Source organism: Carettochelys insculpta, chromosome 4 (assembly GCF_033958435.1).
Source record: "Carettochelys insculpta isolate YL-2023 chromosome 4, ASM3395843v1, whole genome shotgun sequence".
Taxonomy (NCBI): domain Eukaryota; kingdom Metazoa; phylum Chordata; order Testudines; family Carettochelyidae; genus Carettochelys; species Carettochelys insculpta.
In genome coordinates this window covers 2,200,994-2,218,677 of record NC_134140.1, presented here as the reverse complement: position 1 = coordinate 2,218,677, position 17,684 = coordinate 2,200,994, and the positions used below count along the sequence as shown (strand labels likewise).

Genomic DNA, 17,684 nt, shown 5'->3' with positions numbered 1-17,684 from the left:
CAGCATGTCTTCAACCTCCTGCTCTATGTCCTGAGCCGTCCTCCCTGTGGCTCTGAATGGCACACACTTGATAGGGGCGTGGGTGCCTGTCTCTATTCGGTGGAAACCTAGGTCAGTACGTCCGGGTCTGTCCGAGAACAGCTGTTGGTGTGAATGCAGCACCTCCTTGATCTCCATCTGCTGGGCAGGGGTCAGCTGGTCTGAGAGGGGAATAGACTCCAGCAAGGAGCCGGCTCCAGTCCCTGTGAGCAAATTCACCAAGGGATCATCCCCCTGCCCCTCCCAGTGCCTGCACACGGCCAGCACCAAGTTCTGTCTGTCCCAGTAAGGTTTCATCATGTTCACATGATAGACCCGGTGGCTGTGGGCCCGGTTTGACAGTTCCACCACATAATTCACGTCATTTAGCTGTTTGACAACCTTGAAGGGGCCATCCCAGGCCACTTGCAGCTTGTTCCGCCGCATAGGCTCAGGCCCTAGTGTTACAGTCATACCAGACCTTTTGCTTCCTTTTGGCCATGGAGAGGTTCTCCCTGGCCAGGCCCATGAGCTCGGTGAGTTTTTCCCGGAAGGTCAGTACATACTGTACCACTGACTCCCCTTCAGGAGAGGCCGTCCCCTCCCACTCTTCTCTGAGCAAGTCCAGGGGTCCCTGTACCCTTCTTCCATACAGCAGCTCAAACGGGGAGAATCCCGTGGATTCCCGTGGATTCCTGGGGCACCTCCCTGTCTGCAAACGGCAGGTGGGATAGGTACTTGTCCCAGTCCTGGGGGTATTAATTCATGAAGATTCTCAGCATCTGCTTTAGAGTCCCATTGAACCTCTCCACCAGCTCATTGGTCTGTGGGTGGTTGGCTGTGGCCCAGGTGTGCCGGACCCCACACTTGTCCCACAAGCTTTGCAGCAGGGCCAACATGAAGTTGGACCCCTGATCTGTGAGGACCTCCTTGGGGAACCCCACTCTGCTGAAAATGGACAGCAGTGCATCCGCCACGGTGTCAGCGTCGATAGAGGTCAAGGCCACTACTTCTGGGTATCATGTGGCAAAATCTACCACCACCAAGATATATTTCTTCCCCGAACACGTTGCCTTGCTGAAGGGTCCCACTATGTCCATAGCCACTTTCTGGAAAGGCTCCTCTATGATGGTCAGTGGCCTCAGGGCAGCTTTCCCCTTGTCTCAGGTCTTCCCCACCCTCTGGCAGGGATTGCAGGACAGGCAATATAGACGGACAGTTGCAAAGATCCCTGGCCAGAAAAAGTTCTGTAACAACCTTCTCCTGGTGCGGTGGATCCCCTGGTGTCCTGCGAGTGGGACGTCATGGGCTAGGTACAGCAGCCTGCGCCGGTACTTTTGGGGAACCACCAGTTGCCTCTAGACCTTCCATGGTTCTGCTTTGTGTCTGGGAGCCCATTCCCGGTACAGGAATCCCTTTTCCCACAGGAATCTCTCCCTGCAGCCCTCCCCCAGCTGTGGAGCTGGGCTGAGACTGGCCAGTTCCCTCAGCTTCTGCAAGGAGGGGTCTCTCTGCTGCTCTGCCTGGAACTCTTCAGCCGGGGCAGGGGGGGAAGCTACTTCCCCATCCCCGTCTGGCTCCAGCACCACTGGCCTGTGAGATCTGGTTTTTGGGGGGCCCCTTTCTCTCAGGGTTGGCCCCTGTGGCTCCTGTGGCTTTGGCTGGGCCTGTACCCCTGAATCTGGGGAACGCACCCCTCGTTTTCTTTGGCTACGGGTCAGGACCAGGGCACGAGGGTGTTCACCTGGCTAGTTCTCCAGGTCACCCCCCATCAGTACATCCGCCAGCAAATGGCTGTGCACGCCCACCTCCTTGGGGCCTTCCTTATCCCCCCATTTCAGGTGCACCCTCGCCATGGGCACCTTGAAAGGGGTCCCGTCAATTCCTATTACCATCAGCTGGGAAGTGGGTATCATGCGGCCCGGCACCACCACCCCGGGTCGGACCAGCGTCACGTCAGCGCCTGTGTCCCAGAACCCTGTGACCTTTTTCCCGTCTACCTCGAGGTGTTTGAGACACTTGCTCCACAGAGGCATTGCCGCCCCCACTCTGTAAACTGACCTCTGAGCATTTGGTCCCCCTGAGGAGCTGGTCTGTGGGGTGGACTCGGCCCAATCCGAGTGCCCATTGTCAGCACCACCCGCCTTGGCTGCCAGCCCCTCTGGCTTCTGGGACTCCACCCAGTTGACTCCATGACCCCCCGGCCTGCTCAACCTGTTTGGGAGCCTGGGGCACTGGGCTGCTCTATGCCCCTTTCGCCCACAGCGATAACAGCCTGGGTCTTGTTGTGTCCCTCAGGCCGGCTGCTCTGTCCAGGCTCGGCTTGGCTCTCTGGGGCGTGGGTGGCTGGCCCCTCTTTCCTGGGCTCGCCCAAGAGGTGGTCCCCTCTGTCGTTCGGTCAGGAACTGGTTTCTCTGAGATTCTCGGTCTCTCCGGGACTCCCTCTCTCTCCGGGACTCCCTCTCTTTGTGGGGCTCACTTTCAAACCTGGCCCAGCTGTTTGTGAAGTCATCTGCCAGTTTCCCTGCATTGTGTGAATCACCAGGCCTCCGGTCCACGAGCCGCACCCTCAGGTCAGGTGCGCACATCTCGTAGAATCGCTCCAGGACCGCCAGCTCGATCAGGTCCTTTACGGACTGGACTCCCATTCCGAACGCCCACTTCTGGTAGTATTGCCTCAGGCGGGCGGTTGTATCTACATGGGTTTCCTCTGGCCTCTTCTGCGCCTCCTGGAACCTCTTCTTGTACATCTCCGGAGTCAGCCCGAACTTATGCATCAGGGCGTGTTTGACCCGTTCATAGTCCCCAGGCTGCAGCCCCTCCAGCTGGCTGAGCACCGCTGCGGCCTTCTGGCCCAGCAAGGGGGTGAGGTGCCGGAGCCGCTCATCTGGGGGAAACTCGTGCAACTCACAGGCTCGCTCAAAGGCGGTAAGGAACTCGTCCATGTCCCCTGGGTCCTGACACTGGGCCAGCACGCGCGTCTCCAAGTGACTGGCCACCCCGAGCCGTCTGGCCCTCTCCCTGCTTACCGCAGCTGGGGCCTCTTGGCGTCTCACCTCCGCCATGGCCTGCTCATGCTCCCGCTCTCACTCTCTCTCTTCCCGCTCTCGCTCTCTCTCCTCCCGCTGTCTCTCTTGTAGCTGGCGCTCGTGCTTACGCTCTCTTTCCCGTTCCTGGCGCTCACGTTCCCTCTGCCGTTCCTGGGCTTCCAGTTCCTTTAATCTCACCTCGAGCTCCAGTCGTCGCAGCTCTGCGGTGGGGGACTCTGCCCGCGATGGACCACCGCTAGCTGAGCGCGACCTGGAGGGCACCGTGTGTGTCTGACGGCGTCGAGCCCCGGCTCCTGTTGGAGAATCCAAAACGCTTCCTGAGGGTGACTGGCCACTTCCTGTCGGGACAGGCTCTGGCCCCCCAGATCGGTCATTCTCTTCCAGCTGGGCAATGAGCTGGGCCTTGGTCGCCTTGCCCATGGTCAGGCCCCTCTCTCTGCACAGCCCCGCTAGCTCTGCATTCAGGAGTCAGGTATAATCCATCTCCCCACTGTCTCCCGGGGTATCCACTCACCAGCAGCAGCTGCAGGAATTGCTCTGCTCCCCCTCTGGCTCTTGTGAGGCTCCTTCCTTCTCTTGCGCTCAGTCAGCCACTGCTGGGAGCTCATCCGTGGGTGCAGTGCATCCCACTTCTGACACTCATGTGATGGGGTTCAGGGTGTGATGGAGTGGGGGGGGTGCATGTGTGAGTCAGGCTGGGTGTCTGAGGCAAGCAGCAGCTCCCAGTGGCTGGGGATGACCCTGGGGCTACAACTGGCAGGTAACACCTCTGCCTGAACAAAGAGCAGGGAGGAGCTGAGCTGGGTTTTGAATCGGGGGCGGCAGTTAGAGAGGAGGAAAAGGGAGAGCTGGAAGGCAGCCAGCCTGAGGAGGGGGAAGCTACACCCCAGAGGGGCACCCCTCGGGGTCTTCTCCCCAGGACGGGTTGGAAGGACTGTCTCTGCCTGCTGTACTGACGCTTCTGTGAGAAACTGGGCATCTGTTGCCTAATAAACCTGTTATACCTGCTGAGTGAGTGTCACTCCTGCCAGCGGACGGGGTGCAGTGCAGGGGGACCCCTGAACCCCATCACACATTGGGATGGCGGGGTACTACCGGAGGTTTGTGCCCCACTTTAGCTCCATCGCAGCCCTCCTCACGGAACTGTGTAAAAAGGGAAAGCCTGACAAGGTGGTCTGGACCGAGCAGTGCCAAGAGGCCCTCTGCGCGCTGAAGGAGGCTCTGGTCAGGGCCCCAGTGCTGGCAAATCCAGACTTCAACAAGCCCTTCCTGGTGTTCACCGACGCCTCGGACGTGGGGCTGGGGGCGGTGCTAATGCAGGTGAATGACAAAGGGGAGAAACACCCCATCGTGTACCTGAGCAAGAAGCTGCTGCCCCGGGAGCAGAACTACGCGGCCATAGAGAAGGAATGTCTGGCCATGGGGTGGGCTCTGGGGAAGCTGCAGCCGTACCTGTTTGGACGGCGTTTCACCGTGTACACCGATCACTCACCCCTGACCTGGCTGCATCACATGAAAGGGGCCAAAGCCAAGCTCCTGCGGTGGAGTCTGCTCCTGCAGGACTACGACATGGAGGTGGTCCATGTGAAGGGGAACAACAACACCATAGCCGATGCCCTGTCACGCAGGGAGGGCCCCGAACTTCCCCAGGTCACTGGCTAAGTGACCCCGCTCAGTTCGGTCTGGAAGGGGGGAGAGATGTGATGGAGTGGGGGGAGTGCATGTGTAAGTCAGGCTGGATGTGAGAGGCAAGAAGCAGCTCCCAGTGGCTAAGGATGACCCTGGGGCTACAACTGGCAGGTAACACCTCTGCCTGAACAAAGAGGAGGGAGGAGCCGAGCTGGTTTTGAATCGGTGGCGGCAGTTAGAGGCTTGGGGGTGAGGGAGCTGGAAGGAGCCAGCCTGGGGAGGGGGAAGCTACACCCCAGAGGGGCACCCCTCGGGCTCCTCTCCCCAGGACGGGTTGGAAGGACTGTGTCTGGCTGCTGTACTGACGCTTCTGTGAGAAACTGGGCATCTGTTGCCTAATAAACCTCCTGTTGTACCTGCTCAGTGAGGATCACTCCTGCCAGCGGACGGGGTGCAGTGCAGGGGGACCCCTGAACCCCATCACATCTCCACCTCCATCCATCCCATCCCTCCGTCCCGATTCACTGCCCTGCACCCACCTGCCCCGTTCACACTCCTCCTGGCTGTCTCTCTCCCAGCCCTGCCGTATCCGAGTTCCACCCTCGCCCCCTTCGTCCTCTTTCTCCTCCTCTCCCTTCCAGCCCCAATTCTCCCGCTGCTCAGCCCGCGCTGACTGTGCCCCCTCCCTCCCTACCGCAGCAGCCACACCCTGTATCAAAGCCATCAGCCCCAGCGAGGGCTGGACAACGGGCGGCGCCACCGTCATTGTCATCGGCGACAATTTCTTCGACGGGCTGCAGGTCGTCTTCGGCACCATGCTGGTGTGGAGCGAGGTGGGTGAGAGAGGTACCCTCACGCCTGCCAGGTGCGCCCTGGCCCAGCCCGGCCTGCCGGTACCGCTGTGCCCCACGCGCCTGCCCGCCCGCCGGTACCGCTGTGCCCCACGCGCCTGCCCGCCCGCCGGTACCGCTGTGCCCCACCCGCCTGCCCGCCCGCCGGTACCGCTGTGCCCCACGCGCCCGCCCACCCGCCGGTACCACTGTGCCCCACGCGCCTGCCCACCCACTGGTACCGCTGTGCCCCACGCGCCTGCCCGCCCGCCGGTACCACTGTGCCCCACGCGCCTGCCCACCCACTGGTACCGCTGTGCCCCACGCGCCTGCCTGCCCTCCGGTACCGCTGTGCCCCACCCGCCTGCCCACCCACTGGTACCGCTGTGCCCCACGCGCCTGCCCGCCCGCCGGTACCGCTGTGCCCCACCCGCCTGCCCGCCCGCCGGTACCGCTGTGCCCCACCCGCCTGCCTGCCCGCCGGTACCGCTGTGCCCCACACACCTGGCCCAGCCCGCTGGTACCGCTGTGCCCCACGCGCCTGCCCACCCGCCGGTACCGCTGTGCCCCACACACCTGGCCCAGCCCGCCGGTACCGCTGTGCCCCACGCGCCTGCCTGCCGGTACCGCTGTGCCCCACGCGCCTGCCCGCCCACCGGTACCGCTGTGCCCCACCCGCCTGCCTGCCCTCCGGTACCGCTGTGCCCCACCCACCTGCCTGCCCTCCGGTACCGCTGTGCCCCACGCGCCTGCCTGCCGGTACCGCTCTGCCCCACACACCCGGCCCAGCCCGCCGGTACCGCTGTGCCCCACGCGCCTGCCCGCCCGCCGGTACCGCTGTGCCCCACGCGCCTGCCCGCCCGCCGGTACCGCTGTGCCCCACCCGCCTGCCCGCCCGCCGGTACCGCTGTGCCCCACGCGCCTGCCCGCCCACCGGTACCGCTGTGCCCCACGCGCCTGCCCGCCCACCGGTACCGCTGTGCCCCACCCGCCTGCCCGCCCGCCGGTACCGCTGTGCCCCACCCGCCTGCCCGCCCGCCGGTACCGCTGTGCCCCACCCGCCTGCCTCCCCTCCGGTACCGCTGTGCCCCACCCACCCGCCTGCCTGCCCGCCGGTACCGCTGTTCCCCACCCACCTGGCCCAGCCCGCCGGTACCGCTGTGCCCCACACACCTGCCTGCCCTCTGGTACCGCTGTGCCCCACACACCTGCCTGCCTGCTGGTACCACTCTGCCCCACATGCTCTGCCTGCCCGCCGGTACCGCTGTACCCCACCCACCCGGCCCAGCCCGCCGGTACCGCTGTGCCCCACCCGCCCAGCCCAGCCCGCCGGTACCGCTGTGCCCCACCCGCCCAGCCCAGCCCGCCGGTACCGCTGTGCCCCACCCGCCTGCCTGTCTCCCTGGCTCCTACCCTCTGTAACAGCTCAGCCCCATGCCTGTGGGCCTGGGCAGGCCCCTTCCAACTGAGCCGGGGCTGCTGTGGGTCAAGGCACAGGGGCCCTGCCCCCCTTCTCTGCCCCACCCCCTGCCTTGTGCTGCAGCAGCCTGAGGCGTGCAGCCAGGCTCCCCTGGGCGCGCCGGCCCCCGCAGGTCGGCAGTCCCTGTGCCAGGGCGCTCCCGGGTCCTGCAGGGCCCAGCCTGGCCTGGGGGGCTGGGGGAGTCCCGGCTGGTGGGGCAGGCTGGGTTCAGCCCAGGGGCACTGGGGGAGGGAGCGAACCTGCCCCTGAACTGGGGCTTTAACCCCCACCCCATGCCTGGGCTCAGCCCCTGCTTCCGCCCTTGCAGCTGATCACCCCCCACGCCATCCGCGTGCAGACGCCGCCCCGCCACATCCCTGGCGTGGTGGAGGTGACGCTCTCCTACAAGTCCAAGCAGTTCTGCAAGGGAGCGCCCGGCCGCTTCGTCTACACAGGTGAGCGCCGCACGGGCCGGGCGTGAGCAGGCGTGAGCAGGCGTGCACGGGGGGCTGCCGTGCGAGCGGCCGTTTGCGGTTCCTCCGCTCACCAAGAGCCGGGGGTGGGGGGCCGGGGCGGAGGCAGGTGCTGTGAGATATGGGGGCACGGGGGTGGAGAGGGGACCTGTGGGGGGCAGAGGAGGTGGGGAGTAGGTGGGCGTGGGGCTGGGGGGAGCTGAATGGGTCGGTGAGCAGGCGGGGAGGGAGGAAGGGAGGTGGATGCACAGAGGGGAGGCGAGGGGCAGGGAGCTGATGCTCCCAGTTGCTGCCTCCCTGGGGCGCAGGGCCGGGCTCTCTCCCACGCTCCCACTCCCACTCGGCCCTGCCTGCTGCCCTCCCGGCTGGGTGGGGCCCTGATGGGGGCCCTGGGGGGCAGCGGTTGCAATGGCCCCAGCACTGGCCGGGTCCCCGTTTCCGGCCTCGCTGGCTTTGCCCAGCTAGGAGGTGAGCGCCGGGGTGGGAGGCCCGGTCGGGAGCATTCCCGGGGCGTGACGCCGTCTCGGCAGCATCACCGGTACCTTCACGTGTGCGTCCTCAGCCTGAGTCCCCGGCCCGGCGGGATCCCGGCTGCCGAGTGGACGAGCCATTCTCCAGTGACCCCCCAGGCAGGGGCTCTCGGGCTCTGGCTCACAGCGTGAGGGATGTGAATGGGGCACGCAGCCCTCCTGGGCCTTCGGGGCAGGGCCTTCCTCGGGAACCAGCCTGTCCCACCAGCAGAGCAGCCAGGGCTCCAGCCACGGCATGCGCCCCCCAGCACCTCGTCCCGCCAGCCCCGGCACCCAGCCCCGGTACACAGCCCCCACCCTGTCCTGCCAGCCCCGGTGCCCAGCCCCCACCCTGTCCTGCCAGCCCCGGCACCCAAGCCCCCCCATCCCGCCAGCCCCGGTGCCCAGCCCCCACCCCATCCCACGAGCCCCGGCACCCAGGCCCCCCCATCCCGCCAGCTCCGGAGCCCAGCCCCGGTGCACAGCCCCCACCCTGTCCTGCCAGCCCTGGTGCCCAGCCCCCACCCCATCCCGCCAGCTCCGAAGCCCAGCCCCGGTGCACAGCCCCCACCCTGTCCTGCCAGCCGTGGTGCCCAGCCCCCACCCCATCCCGCGAGCCCTGGCACCCAGGCCCCCCCATCCCGTCAGCTCTGGTGCCCAGCCCCCACCCCATCCCACCAGCCCCGGCGCCCAGCCCCGGTGCCCAGCCCCCACCCCATCCCATGAGCCCCGGCACCCAGGCCCCCCCATCCCGCCAGCTCTGGTGCCCAGCCCCCACCCTGTCCCGCCAGCCCCGGTGCCCAGCCCCCACCCCATCCCACCAGCTCCGGAGCCCAGCCCCGGTGCACAGCCCCCATCCTGTCCTGCCAGCCCCGGTGCCTAGCCCCCACCCCATCCCGCGAGCCCCGGCACCCAGGCCCCCGCATCCCGCCAGCTCCGGAGCCCATCCCCCAACCCATCCCACCAGCCCTGGCACCCAGCCCCCACCCCATCCCGCCAGCCCCGGCACCCAGGCCCCCCCGTGTCCCGCCAGCTCCGGTGCCCAGCCCCGGTGCCCATCCCCCACCTCATCCTTCCACCTCCGGTGCCCAGGCCCCACCTCGTCCCACCAGCCCCGGTGCCCAGGCCCCACCTTGTCCCTCCAGCCCCAGCACCCAGGCCCCACCTCATCCCACCAGCCCCGGCACCCAGGCCCCCCCGTGTCCCGCCAGCTCCGGTGCCCAGCCCCGGTGCCCATCCCCCACCTCATCCTTCCACCTCCGGTGCCCAGGCCCCACCTCATCCCACCAGCCCTGGCGCCCAGGCCCCACCTTGTCCCTCCAGCCCCAGCACCCAGGCCCCACCTCGTCCCACCAGCCCCGGTGCCCAGGCCCCACCTCGTCCCGCCAGCCCCGGCGCCCAGGCCCCACCTCGTCCCGCCAGCCCCAGCTCCTCGGCCGTGCTCCCTGTCCTCTCTTCTCCCAGAGCCCCCAGAGCCAACGCAGGGCACTGGTCTCGCCCGGAGCCAGCCCTGCCTGTGGGGCCGAACTCGGTTGCTGCCCTCCTCTCTCTCCGAGACTGACAGACCCCCTGGCCAGGCAGCTGGGGGTGGGGCAGGGACACCCGAGCCCCTGGGTTCAGCCCACGCTGGGAGCAGTGTGGCTGGGCCTGCGGGTCACAGGCTGGGTGTGTTTTCTGGCCGAAGGGGTTGTCCATCATAGCCTGGGGTTCTCCGTGGCTTTGGGTTGGATGTGGCCCCTCTGCAGCCTGTCAGCTCACTGACACCACCCCACTGCCGTACCTCCCAGCCTGATCCCTGCAGCCAGGGAGGGAAACTGAGGCACACATCAGCATCATAGAATCATTCCCAGGCATTCCTGCTTTGTGCCCCCTGGACTCCTGGCTCTGCAGCCTGGCTGTGTGCCCGTAGGCAGCTCAGCCCCCTCTGCTGTGCCTCAGTTTCCCCCACTGGGACAGTGCCAGCCTATGGGGCCTGACCCTCACTCTCTGCGTCCCCCCAGCGCTGAACGAGCCAACCATTGACTACGGGTTCCAGCGGCTGCAGAAGGTGATCCCCCGGCACCCCGGCGACCCAGAGCGCCTGCCCAAGGTAAGCACGGGTTGGGGTGGGCAGCCCCATGGCAGGCCGGTTCCCAAGGCGCCAGCCCAGCCACGTGACCAGCAGACACCCGTGTGGGGAGCCCCCGTACCCACGCTGTGCTGGCAGAGAGCGCCTGCCAGCGGTGCCAGGGACAGGCACAGCCGGCCCCAGGCTCAGTGAGCCATCGGCCACGGGGAGGGGGCGTCAGGCTGGTCAGGGCTCCAGGGCTGGCCCCAGATCCCTGAGACCTGCATGGACTCCCCTGCTGGGCACCCCGCTTTGCAGGCCTCCCCGGAAGGGGCAGCGGGTCACTGTGGCTGTGCTGGTTGGGCCGGAGGCTGGACCTGGCCTGGGGAGAGCCCCGCGTGGGGGGGAATGGCCCTCGTGGAGCCTGGGGCCCTTTGGAGCAGGTGCCGGGGTGGGCAGCCGGGCTGGCCTGTGTGTGGCGAGGGGGCACCACAGGGAGCAGGGCCAGGCCTCTCCCTCCCCCCCACGACCCCTGCCCGCCCACGCGGTGGCACTGCTGGCTCCAGGCAGGCCGGGCTGCGTGACGAGAGGTGACAGGCCGACGCTGGGGACAACCTGGAGCCATTCACCCTGTGGTGATGGGGCCCAGCCGCCCTCACTGCGCTCGGTGACGGCCCTGCAGGGATGGGGATGGCCGGGGACCCCCATCCCAGCATACGCAGGGGGCTGCCCAGGGCCCAGAGGCCATCGGCGTCAGTCCCTGGCTTAGGTCCTGCTCCCGGTTCCCTGGTCGTCCACGGCACCGCCCCCGCCCCCTCTGCTGGGGGACCCGCATGGCATGTCCGTGTCACCCACGGTCACGCTCAGGGAGGTGCTGGGGGGTGCCACCCCCCCGCACGGCGCACCGCTGGCTGGGCTGGGCTCGGGTTCCCGGGGAGGGAGGCTGTTGCGGTTGTGCTGCAGGCTGCACGAGGCCCCCCTGGCTTCCTGCCCCCAGTCCGTGCCCATAGCTGAGATGTGCTGGGTGTGGGGCATTGCCCCTTAGCTGCAGAAAGCTGCTGTCTGGCTTGGCGTAGCCCTCAGAGCCAGTCCAGGCCAGGGACTGGGGGGCCCTGCGGAGGGGTCACTGCCCCCTCACTCCCTGCCCACCCCCAGCCATCCCACAGCGCCAGGGAGCAGCCTGTGCAAGCGGCTGGCAGCGTGGGCTGCAGCCGGGTCTTTCCCTGGAGGCCCAGCTTGGCCTCGTTGCAGGCGGCACTGCAAGTCACTGTCCTGGGTCCCCGAAGGGGGGTCCAGGGGCAGAGGGGGGCCGCTGGACGAGGAGGGGGCTGCTCAGCTCATCCCCAGGCCTGGCACCGCCGCCCGCCGGGAGCCTGAACAAATGGCAGGAACGGGCGGGGGCAGCGCCACGCACGGGGGACCTGCTCCTTCTTCAGCTCTGCCAGGCGAGCGGCAGGGCCCTGTCCACGTCCAGCCCACGCCCCGTCTGCAGCCCCAGCCACGTACCCACAGCCGGGGCCAACGGGGAGCCTGGAGTCCAGGGAGCGCCCCCCACGCCAGACAGAGCTGGGCGCAGATGTGGGGGCGGCTGCTGGCCCGTCCCTCGGGGCGCAGGGGCGGGGGTCGGGGAGGTGCGCAGAGGGGGTGTGGCTCGTGCGAATGCCCCCATGTCCCAGCTGAGCTGCGGCTGGGAGCCCAACCCTGGGGAGCAGCCTGGCTCCTCTGCGGCTAAGGCTGGCACAGAGGCACCCTGCTCATAGGAACGGGTTTGGTGCGCAGCTCTGGGGGCGTCGTTCTCACCGCAGCTGGACGCGACTGGCCGGCTCCATCGGTGCGGCCCTGATGGGGTCCCCTCTGCCATTGTCACCCACCAGCCGGGAGCGGGGTGGGGCTGGTCTCCAGCAGCAGGTGTGACATCCGGGGCGGCCCCGGCGCCGGCAGGCCTGTGGTGGGGAGGGGAAGCCCACAGATGCCCCTGGCTGTTCTGCCCGACCCCAGGGCAGATGAGTCCCGCAGGGGCCCTTCCGTCAGCTGAGATTGCAGGGGGCTAAAACCCTGCGGAGAGGGGCTGGGACCGCTCGGCCGCTTGGGCTCCGGGGCAGGTTTCAGGAGCCCCCCCCTGCTTGGCCTGGGCTTGCCCTCGTGCATGGCTAGGGGCTGCTTGTGCCTGCACCTCAGGTTGCCTTCTGAAGCATGAGGCACGCGTGTGTGTGTATGTGTGTGTGTGCGCGTGCGTGCACATGTGTACATGTGTGTGCATGTGTATGCGCACATGTGTGTGCACACGTGTGCATGTGTGCGTGTATGTATGTGTGTATGAGTGTGTGTGCATACGCGTGTGCATGCATGCGTGCGCGCACATGTGCATGTATGTGTGTGCGTGCGTCTGTGTCTATGCGTGTGTGCATGTGTATGTGTGTGCATGTCCGTGTGTGTATGTGTGCACGTGTGTGTGTGTGTGCGCACGCCAGTAACCGTGTCACTCCCTGCCATTTCCTCTCCTAGTTGACACCTCTGGATGTAGCTGCAGCAGGGGGCCCAAGTGCGGTGTGGGGCGAGAGCTGAGGTGCAGCTGTCCTGGGGCAGGGAGTAACCCGACCATTGCTGTGACGTGGGGGGAGGGACCGGCTCTCCCAGGGGACAAGGCAGATCAGAGCCCCAGGGGACAGCCTGCAGCTCCACGGTTAGGCTGTGCTGCTGCCTGAGGAGTTTGCGCTTGGTACATGGATGGTGAACACAAACAGCAGAACTCCCTGCCTGCCCTGGCTCCTGCACCCGGCCGGCTCTCAGCCCCAGAGCACCAGGGCGGGAGGCGCGACCCACAGCTAAGCGACGTTACCGATCAGGGCCCCAGTGCTGCTGAAAGTGTAAGCTGGGTCCCAGGACTTGGCCGGGTTACGGAGCAGCCCCAGGGAGCGGCCCCTGTTCTGCGATAGGCCCGGGAAAAATCCTGCCCAGATCTGTGTGCAGAGGAGAATGTCCTGGATCAGGCAGACCTCAGCGCAGGCTCCCAGGCCTTGGGCCAGGTGTCCAGAAGGAGCAGTGAGGAGGGCTCAGGACACTACAAAGGAGCCCCCGCCGGAGAGCTTGGCTCTTGGCTGCCCTAAGAGAGAAGTGGTGCTGGCAGCCAAAGAGAACTGCCCCCCACACACCCACCAGAGGCAGAGCGAGCTCAGACAGTGCAGCCAGGACTGGAGCAGTGGAAGGAGTTTCTCCAGCCAGTGAGCTCACCCCCCAGCACCAGGGAGGGGAGAAGGTCTGTCCAGCGGCACCAGCAAACACCAGTCTACCTGCTGCTGGGAGGCTGCTGGGGCCACAGTGTCTCGGAGGGAAGTCGGTGCAGGGAAAGCCCCAGGAGTTTGTAATGAGGCGGGGGAGGGTGATGCTCAGGCCGACCTGAAAGCAGAAAGGTGGGCGATCACCCCGCACCCCGTCGCTTGGCGTTCAGGGGCTGCGGCCTGTTTGACAGGGTCACCCGCACCGAACACACGTGGAGAACGTGAGATTTTGTAAGACGCTGGGTAACGGGGGCAGGGCTGGAAGGGGGCACGACCAACGTCGTTGGGGGATGTAATAACAGCAGCGTGGTGAGCAGGACATGGGACGTCGTTCTGCTCCCCTCTGCATGGATTGGGCCTCGACTGGGGTATTGTGTCCGGTTCCGGGCACCATGTTTCAGGAGGGATGTAGGCACGTTGGAGAAGGTCCAGAGAAGAGCCACAAAAATGATAAAAGATCTGGAGAACATGAGCTAGGAGGGAAGACTGACAGAACTGGGTTTGTTTAGTCTGGAAAAGAGAAGACCGAGAGGAGCCGTTGTAACAGGGCAGGGTTTCTGGGCACAGCTAGAGAAATCAATCCAAGGTGCCTGTGCTTAAAATCCAGGCCACTTACAGCCCCAGGCTGGGATTTCCTTCTCACTAGGGCAAATCCAACCAGCCACAAAAGTGCCTCTGCCAGCCTCACTGGCCAGCCAGAAGCCACACACGCAAACCCACAGACTGTCCAGCTGCTGCACCAGCCCAGTCCAACAGCCCCCAAATTCAGGTGAGCGGTTATTAAACTCATTTCACCAAACACCACACAGATTCTTCCAGGGCCCAGCCCCAGACCCCAGTCAATATATACTTGGATCTTCCCAAACAGCCACGCTCACCAACCCTTTACATCTAATATCTGAAGATTTATTAATGAAAAAGAAAGAACAGGGCTGGAGAGAAGGATGGTTAGAGCAACACTTTACGTGCATCAGCCAGAACTACGGACGCAGCCAGCGATGTTATTTGCTGATTCTTGAGCGTCTCTGAAAGTTCATTTCAGGTCACATAGATTCAGTCACTGGAGTGTTGTAGATCTGGCTGCTGGGGTCCACATGCTGGGCATGGGCCCTTGGAGAGTAAAAGATCCAAGATGGACCTGCTAAGTCCACACCATTGTTCTCTCGTGTTCAGGGACAAAGCCCTTTCTTCTTCCCCTCGTCCCTTGAGGGTCCTCCTCACCTGACTCAGGTGGGCTGTTGCAGCAAACTGCAAATTGAATCCCAGGAGACAGCCTCAAAGTCTGAAATGGACCTGGTCCTTTGTCTGAGTTCTGGTGACCGATTGTGATGGGGTTCAGGGGTCCCCCTGCACTGCACCCCGTCCGCTGGCAGGAGTGACTCTCACTCAGCAGGTACAACAGAAGGTTTATTAGACAATAGAAGCCCAGTTTCTCACAGAAGCGACAGCACAGCAGCCAGAGACAGTCCTTCCAACCTGTTCTGGGGGGAAGACCCCGAGGGGTGCCCCTCTGGGGTGTAGCTTTCCCCCTCCTCAGGCTGGCTGCCTTCCAGCTCTCCCTTTTCCTAGCCTCTCACTGCCGACCCCCATTCAAAACCCAGCTCAGCTCCTCCCTGCTCTTTTTTCAGGCAGAGGTGTGTAATGGAGTGAGGGGGGTGCATGTGTGAGTCAGGCTGGATGTCCCAGGCAAGCAGCGGCTCCCAGTGGCTGGGGATGACCCTGGGGCTACAACTGGCAGGTGACACCTCTGCCTGAACAAAGAGCAGGGAGGAGCTGAGCTGGGTTTTTGAATCGGGGGCGGCAGTTAGAGGCTAGGAAAAGGGAGAGCTGGAAGGCAGCCAGCCTGAGGAGGGGGAAGCTACACCCCAGAGGGGCCCCCCTCGGGGTCTTCTCCCCAGGACAGGTTGGAAGGACTGTCTCTGGCTGCTGTGCTGTTGCTTCCGTGAGAAACTGGACATCTGTTCCCTAATAAACCTGCTGTTGTACCTGCTGAGTGAGAGTCTCTCCTGCCAGCGGACGGGGTGCAGTGCAGGGGGACCCCTGAACCCCATCACACTGGTGTCAGAAGTGGGATGCACTGCACCCACGGATGAGCTCCCAGCAGTGGCTGACTGAGCACCAGAGAAGGAAGGAGTCTCACAAGAGCCAGAGGGGGAACAGAGCCATTCCTGCAGCTGCTGCTGGTGAGTGGATACCCCGGGAGATAGCGGGGAGATGGATTATACCCGACTCCTGAAGGCAGAGCTAGCGGGGCTGTGCAGAGAGAGGGGCCTGACCGTGGGGAAGGCGACCAAGGCCCAGCTGATTGCACAGCTGGAAGAGAATGACCGATCCGGGGGGGCAGAGCCTGTCCTGGCAGAAAGTGGCCGGTCAGCCTCGGGAAGCGTTTCGGATTCTCCGACAGGAGCAGGGGCTCGACGCCGTCAGACAGACGCGGTGCCCGCCAGGTCGCGCTCAGCTAGCGGTGGTCCATCGCGGGCAGAGTCCCCCGCCGCAGAGCTGCGACGGCTGGAACTCGAGGTGAAATTAAAGGAACTGGAGCACCAGGAACAGGAAAGAGAGCGTGAGCGCCAGGAACGGGAAAGAGAGCGTGAGCACGAGCGCCAGGAACGAGAAAGAGAGCGTGAGCACGAGTGCCAGCTACAAGAGAGACAGCGGAAGGACAGAGAGCGAGAGCGGGAGCATGAGCGAACCATGGCAGAGGCGAGACGCCAAGAGGCCCCAGCTGCGGTAAGCGGGGAGAGGGCCAGACGGCTCGGGGTGGCCAGTCACTTGGAGACGCGTGTGCTAGCCCAGTGTCAGGACCCAGGGGACATGGACGAGTTCCTTACCGCCTTTGAGCGAGCCTGTGAGTTGCATGAGGTTCCCCCAGATGAGTGGCTCCGGCACCTCACCCCCTTGCTGGGCCAGAAGGCCGCAGCGGTGCTCAGCCAGCTGGTGGGGCTGCAGCCTGAGGACTATGAACGGTTCAAACAGGCCCTGCTGCATAAGTTTGGGCTGACTCCGGAGATGTACAAGAAGAAGTTCCAGGAGGCGCAGAAGAGGCCAGAGGAAACCCATGTAGATACAACCGCCCGCCTGAAGCAATACTACCAGAAGTGGGCGTTCGGAATGGGAGTCCAGTCCGTAGAGGACCTGATCGAGCTGGCGGTCGTGGAGCGATTCTACGAGATGTGCTCACCTGACCTGAGGGTGTGGCTCATGGACCGGAAGCCGGGGGACTCACAGGATGCAGGGAAACTGGCATATGACTTCACAAACAGCCGGGCCAGGTTTGAAAGTGAGCCCCACAAAGAGAGGGAGTCTCGGAGAGAGAGGGAGTCCCGGAGGGAGAGGGAGTCCTGGAGAAACCAAGAATCTCAGAGAGACCGGTCCCTAACTGTACGACAGAGGGGACCACCTCTTGGGCAAGCCCAGGAAAGAGGGGCCAGCCACCCACCCCCCAGAAAGCCAAACAGAGCCCGGACAGAGCAGCCGGCCCGAGGGACACAACAAGACCCAGGCTGTTATCGCTGTGGGCGAAAGGGGCATAGAGCAGCCCAGTGCCCCAGGCTCCCAGACAGGTTGAGCAGGCCGGGGGGTCATGGAGTCAACTGGGTGGGATCCCAGAAGCCAGAGGGGCTGGTGGCCAAGGCGGGTGGTGCTGACAATGGGCACTCGGATTGGGCCGAATCCGCCCCACAGACCAGCTCCTCAGGGGGACCAAATGCTCAGAGGCCAGTTTACAGAGTGGGGGCGGCAATGCCTCTGTGGAGCAAGTGTCTCAAACACCTCGAGGTAGATGGGAAAAAGGTCATGGGGTTCTGGGACACAGGCGTTGACGTGACGCTGGCCCGACCCGGGGTGGTGGCACCGGGCTGCATGATACCCGATTCCCACCTGACGATAACAGGAATTGATGGGACCCCTTTCAAGGTGCCCATGGCGAGGGTGCACCTGAAATGGGGGAAGACGGAAGGCCCCAAGGAAGTGGGCGTGCACAGCCATTTGCCGGCGGATGCACTGATGGGGGCGGACCTGGAGAACTGGCCAGGTGAACGCCCTCGTGCCCTGGTCCTGACCCGTAGCCAAAGAAAACGAGGGGTGCACTCCCCAGATTCAGGGGTACAGGCCCAGCCAAAGTCACAGGAGCCACAGGGGCCAACCCTGAGAGAAAGGGGGGCCCCCAAAACCAGATCTCACAGGCCAGGGGTGCTGGAGTCAGGCAGGGATGGGGAAGTAGCATCCGCTCCTGCCCGAGCGGAAGAATTCCAGGCAGAGCAGCAGAGAGACCCCTCCTTGCAGAAGCTGAGGGAACTGGCCAGTCTCAGCCCAGCTCCACAGCTGGGGGAGGGCTGCAGGGAGAGATTCCTGTGGGAAAAGGGATTCCTGTACCGGGAATGGGCTCCCAG

General features: G+C 64.9%; 1 protein-coding gene across 4 annotated transcripts in view; it reads left to right on the top strand.

Annotated features, from left to right (window-relative positions):
- Positions 1-17,684, top strand: part of EBF4 (EBF family member 4) — a 105,296-nt gene that overhangs the window by 63,631 nt on the left and 23,981 nt on the right. For all 4 annotated transcript variants that reach the window (XR_012645300.1, XM_074992174.1, XM_074992173.1 and 1 more), the window contains 3 exons: positions 5,397-5,530; positions 7,315-7,441; positions 9,969-10,057. Coding sequence is in view for 3 of the 4 variants with exons in the window: in XM_074992174.1 (XP_074848275.1) it covers positions 5,397-5,530; positions 7,315-7,441; positions 9,969-10,057 (350 nt within the window). In the remaining variant the exon portion in view is untranslated. The remainder of the gene's footprint in view (positions 1-5,396; positions 5,531-7,314; positions 7,442-9,968; positions 10,058-17,684) is intronic.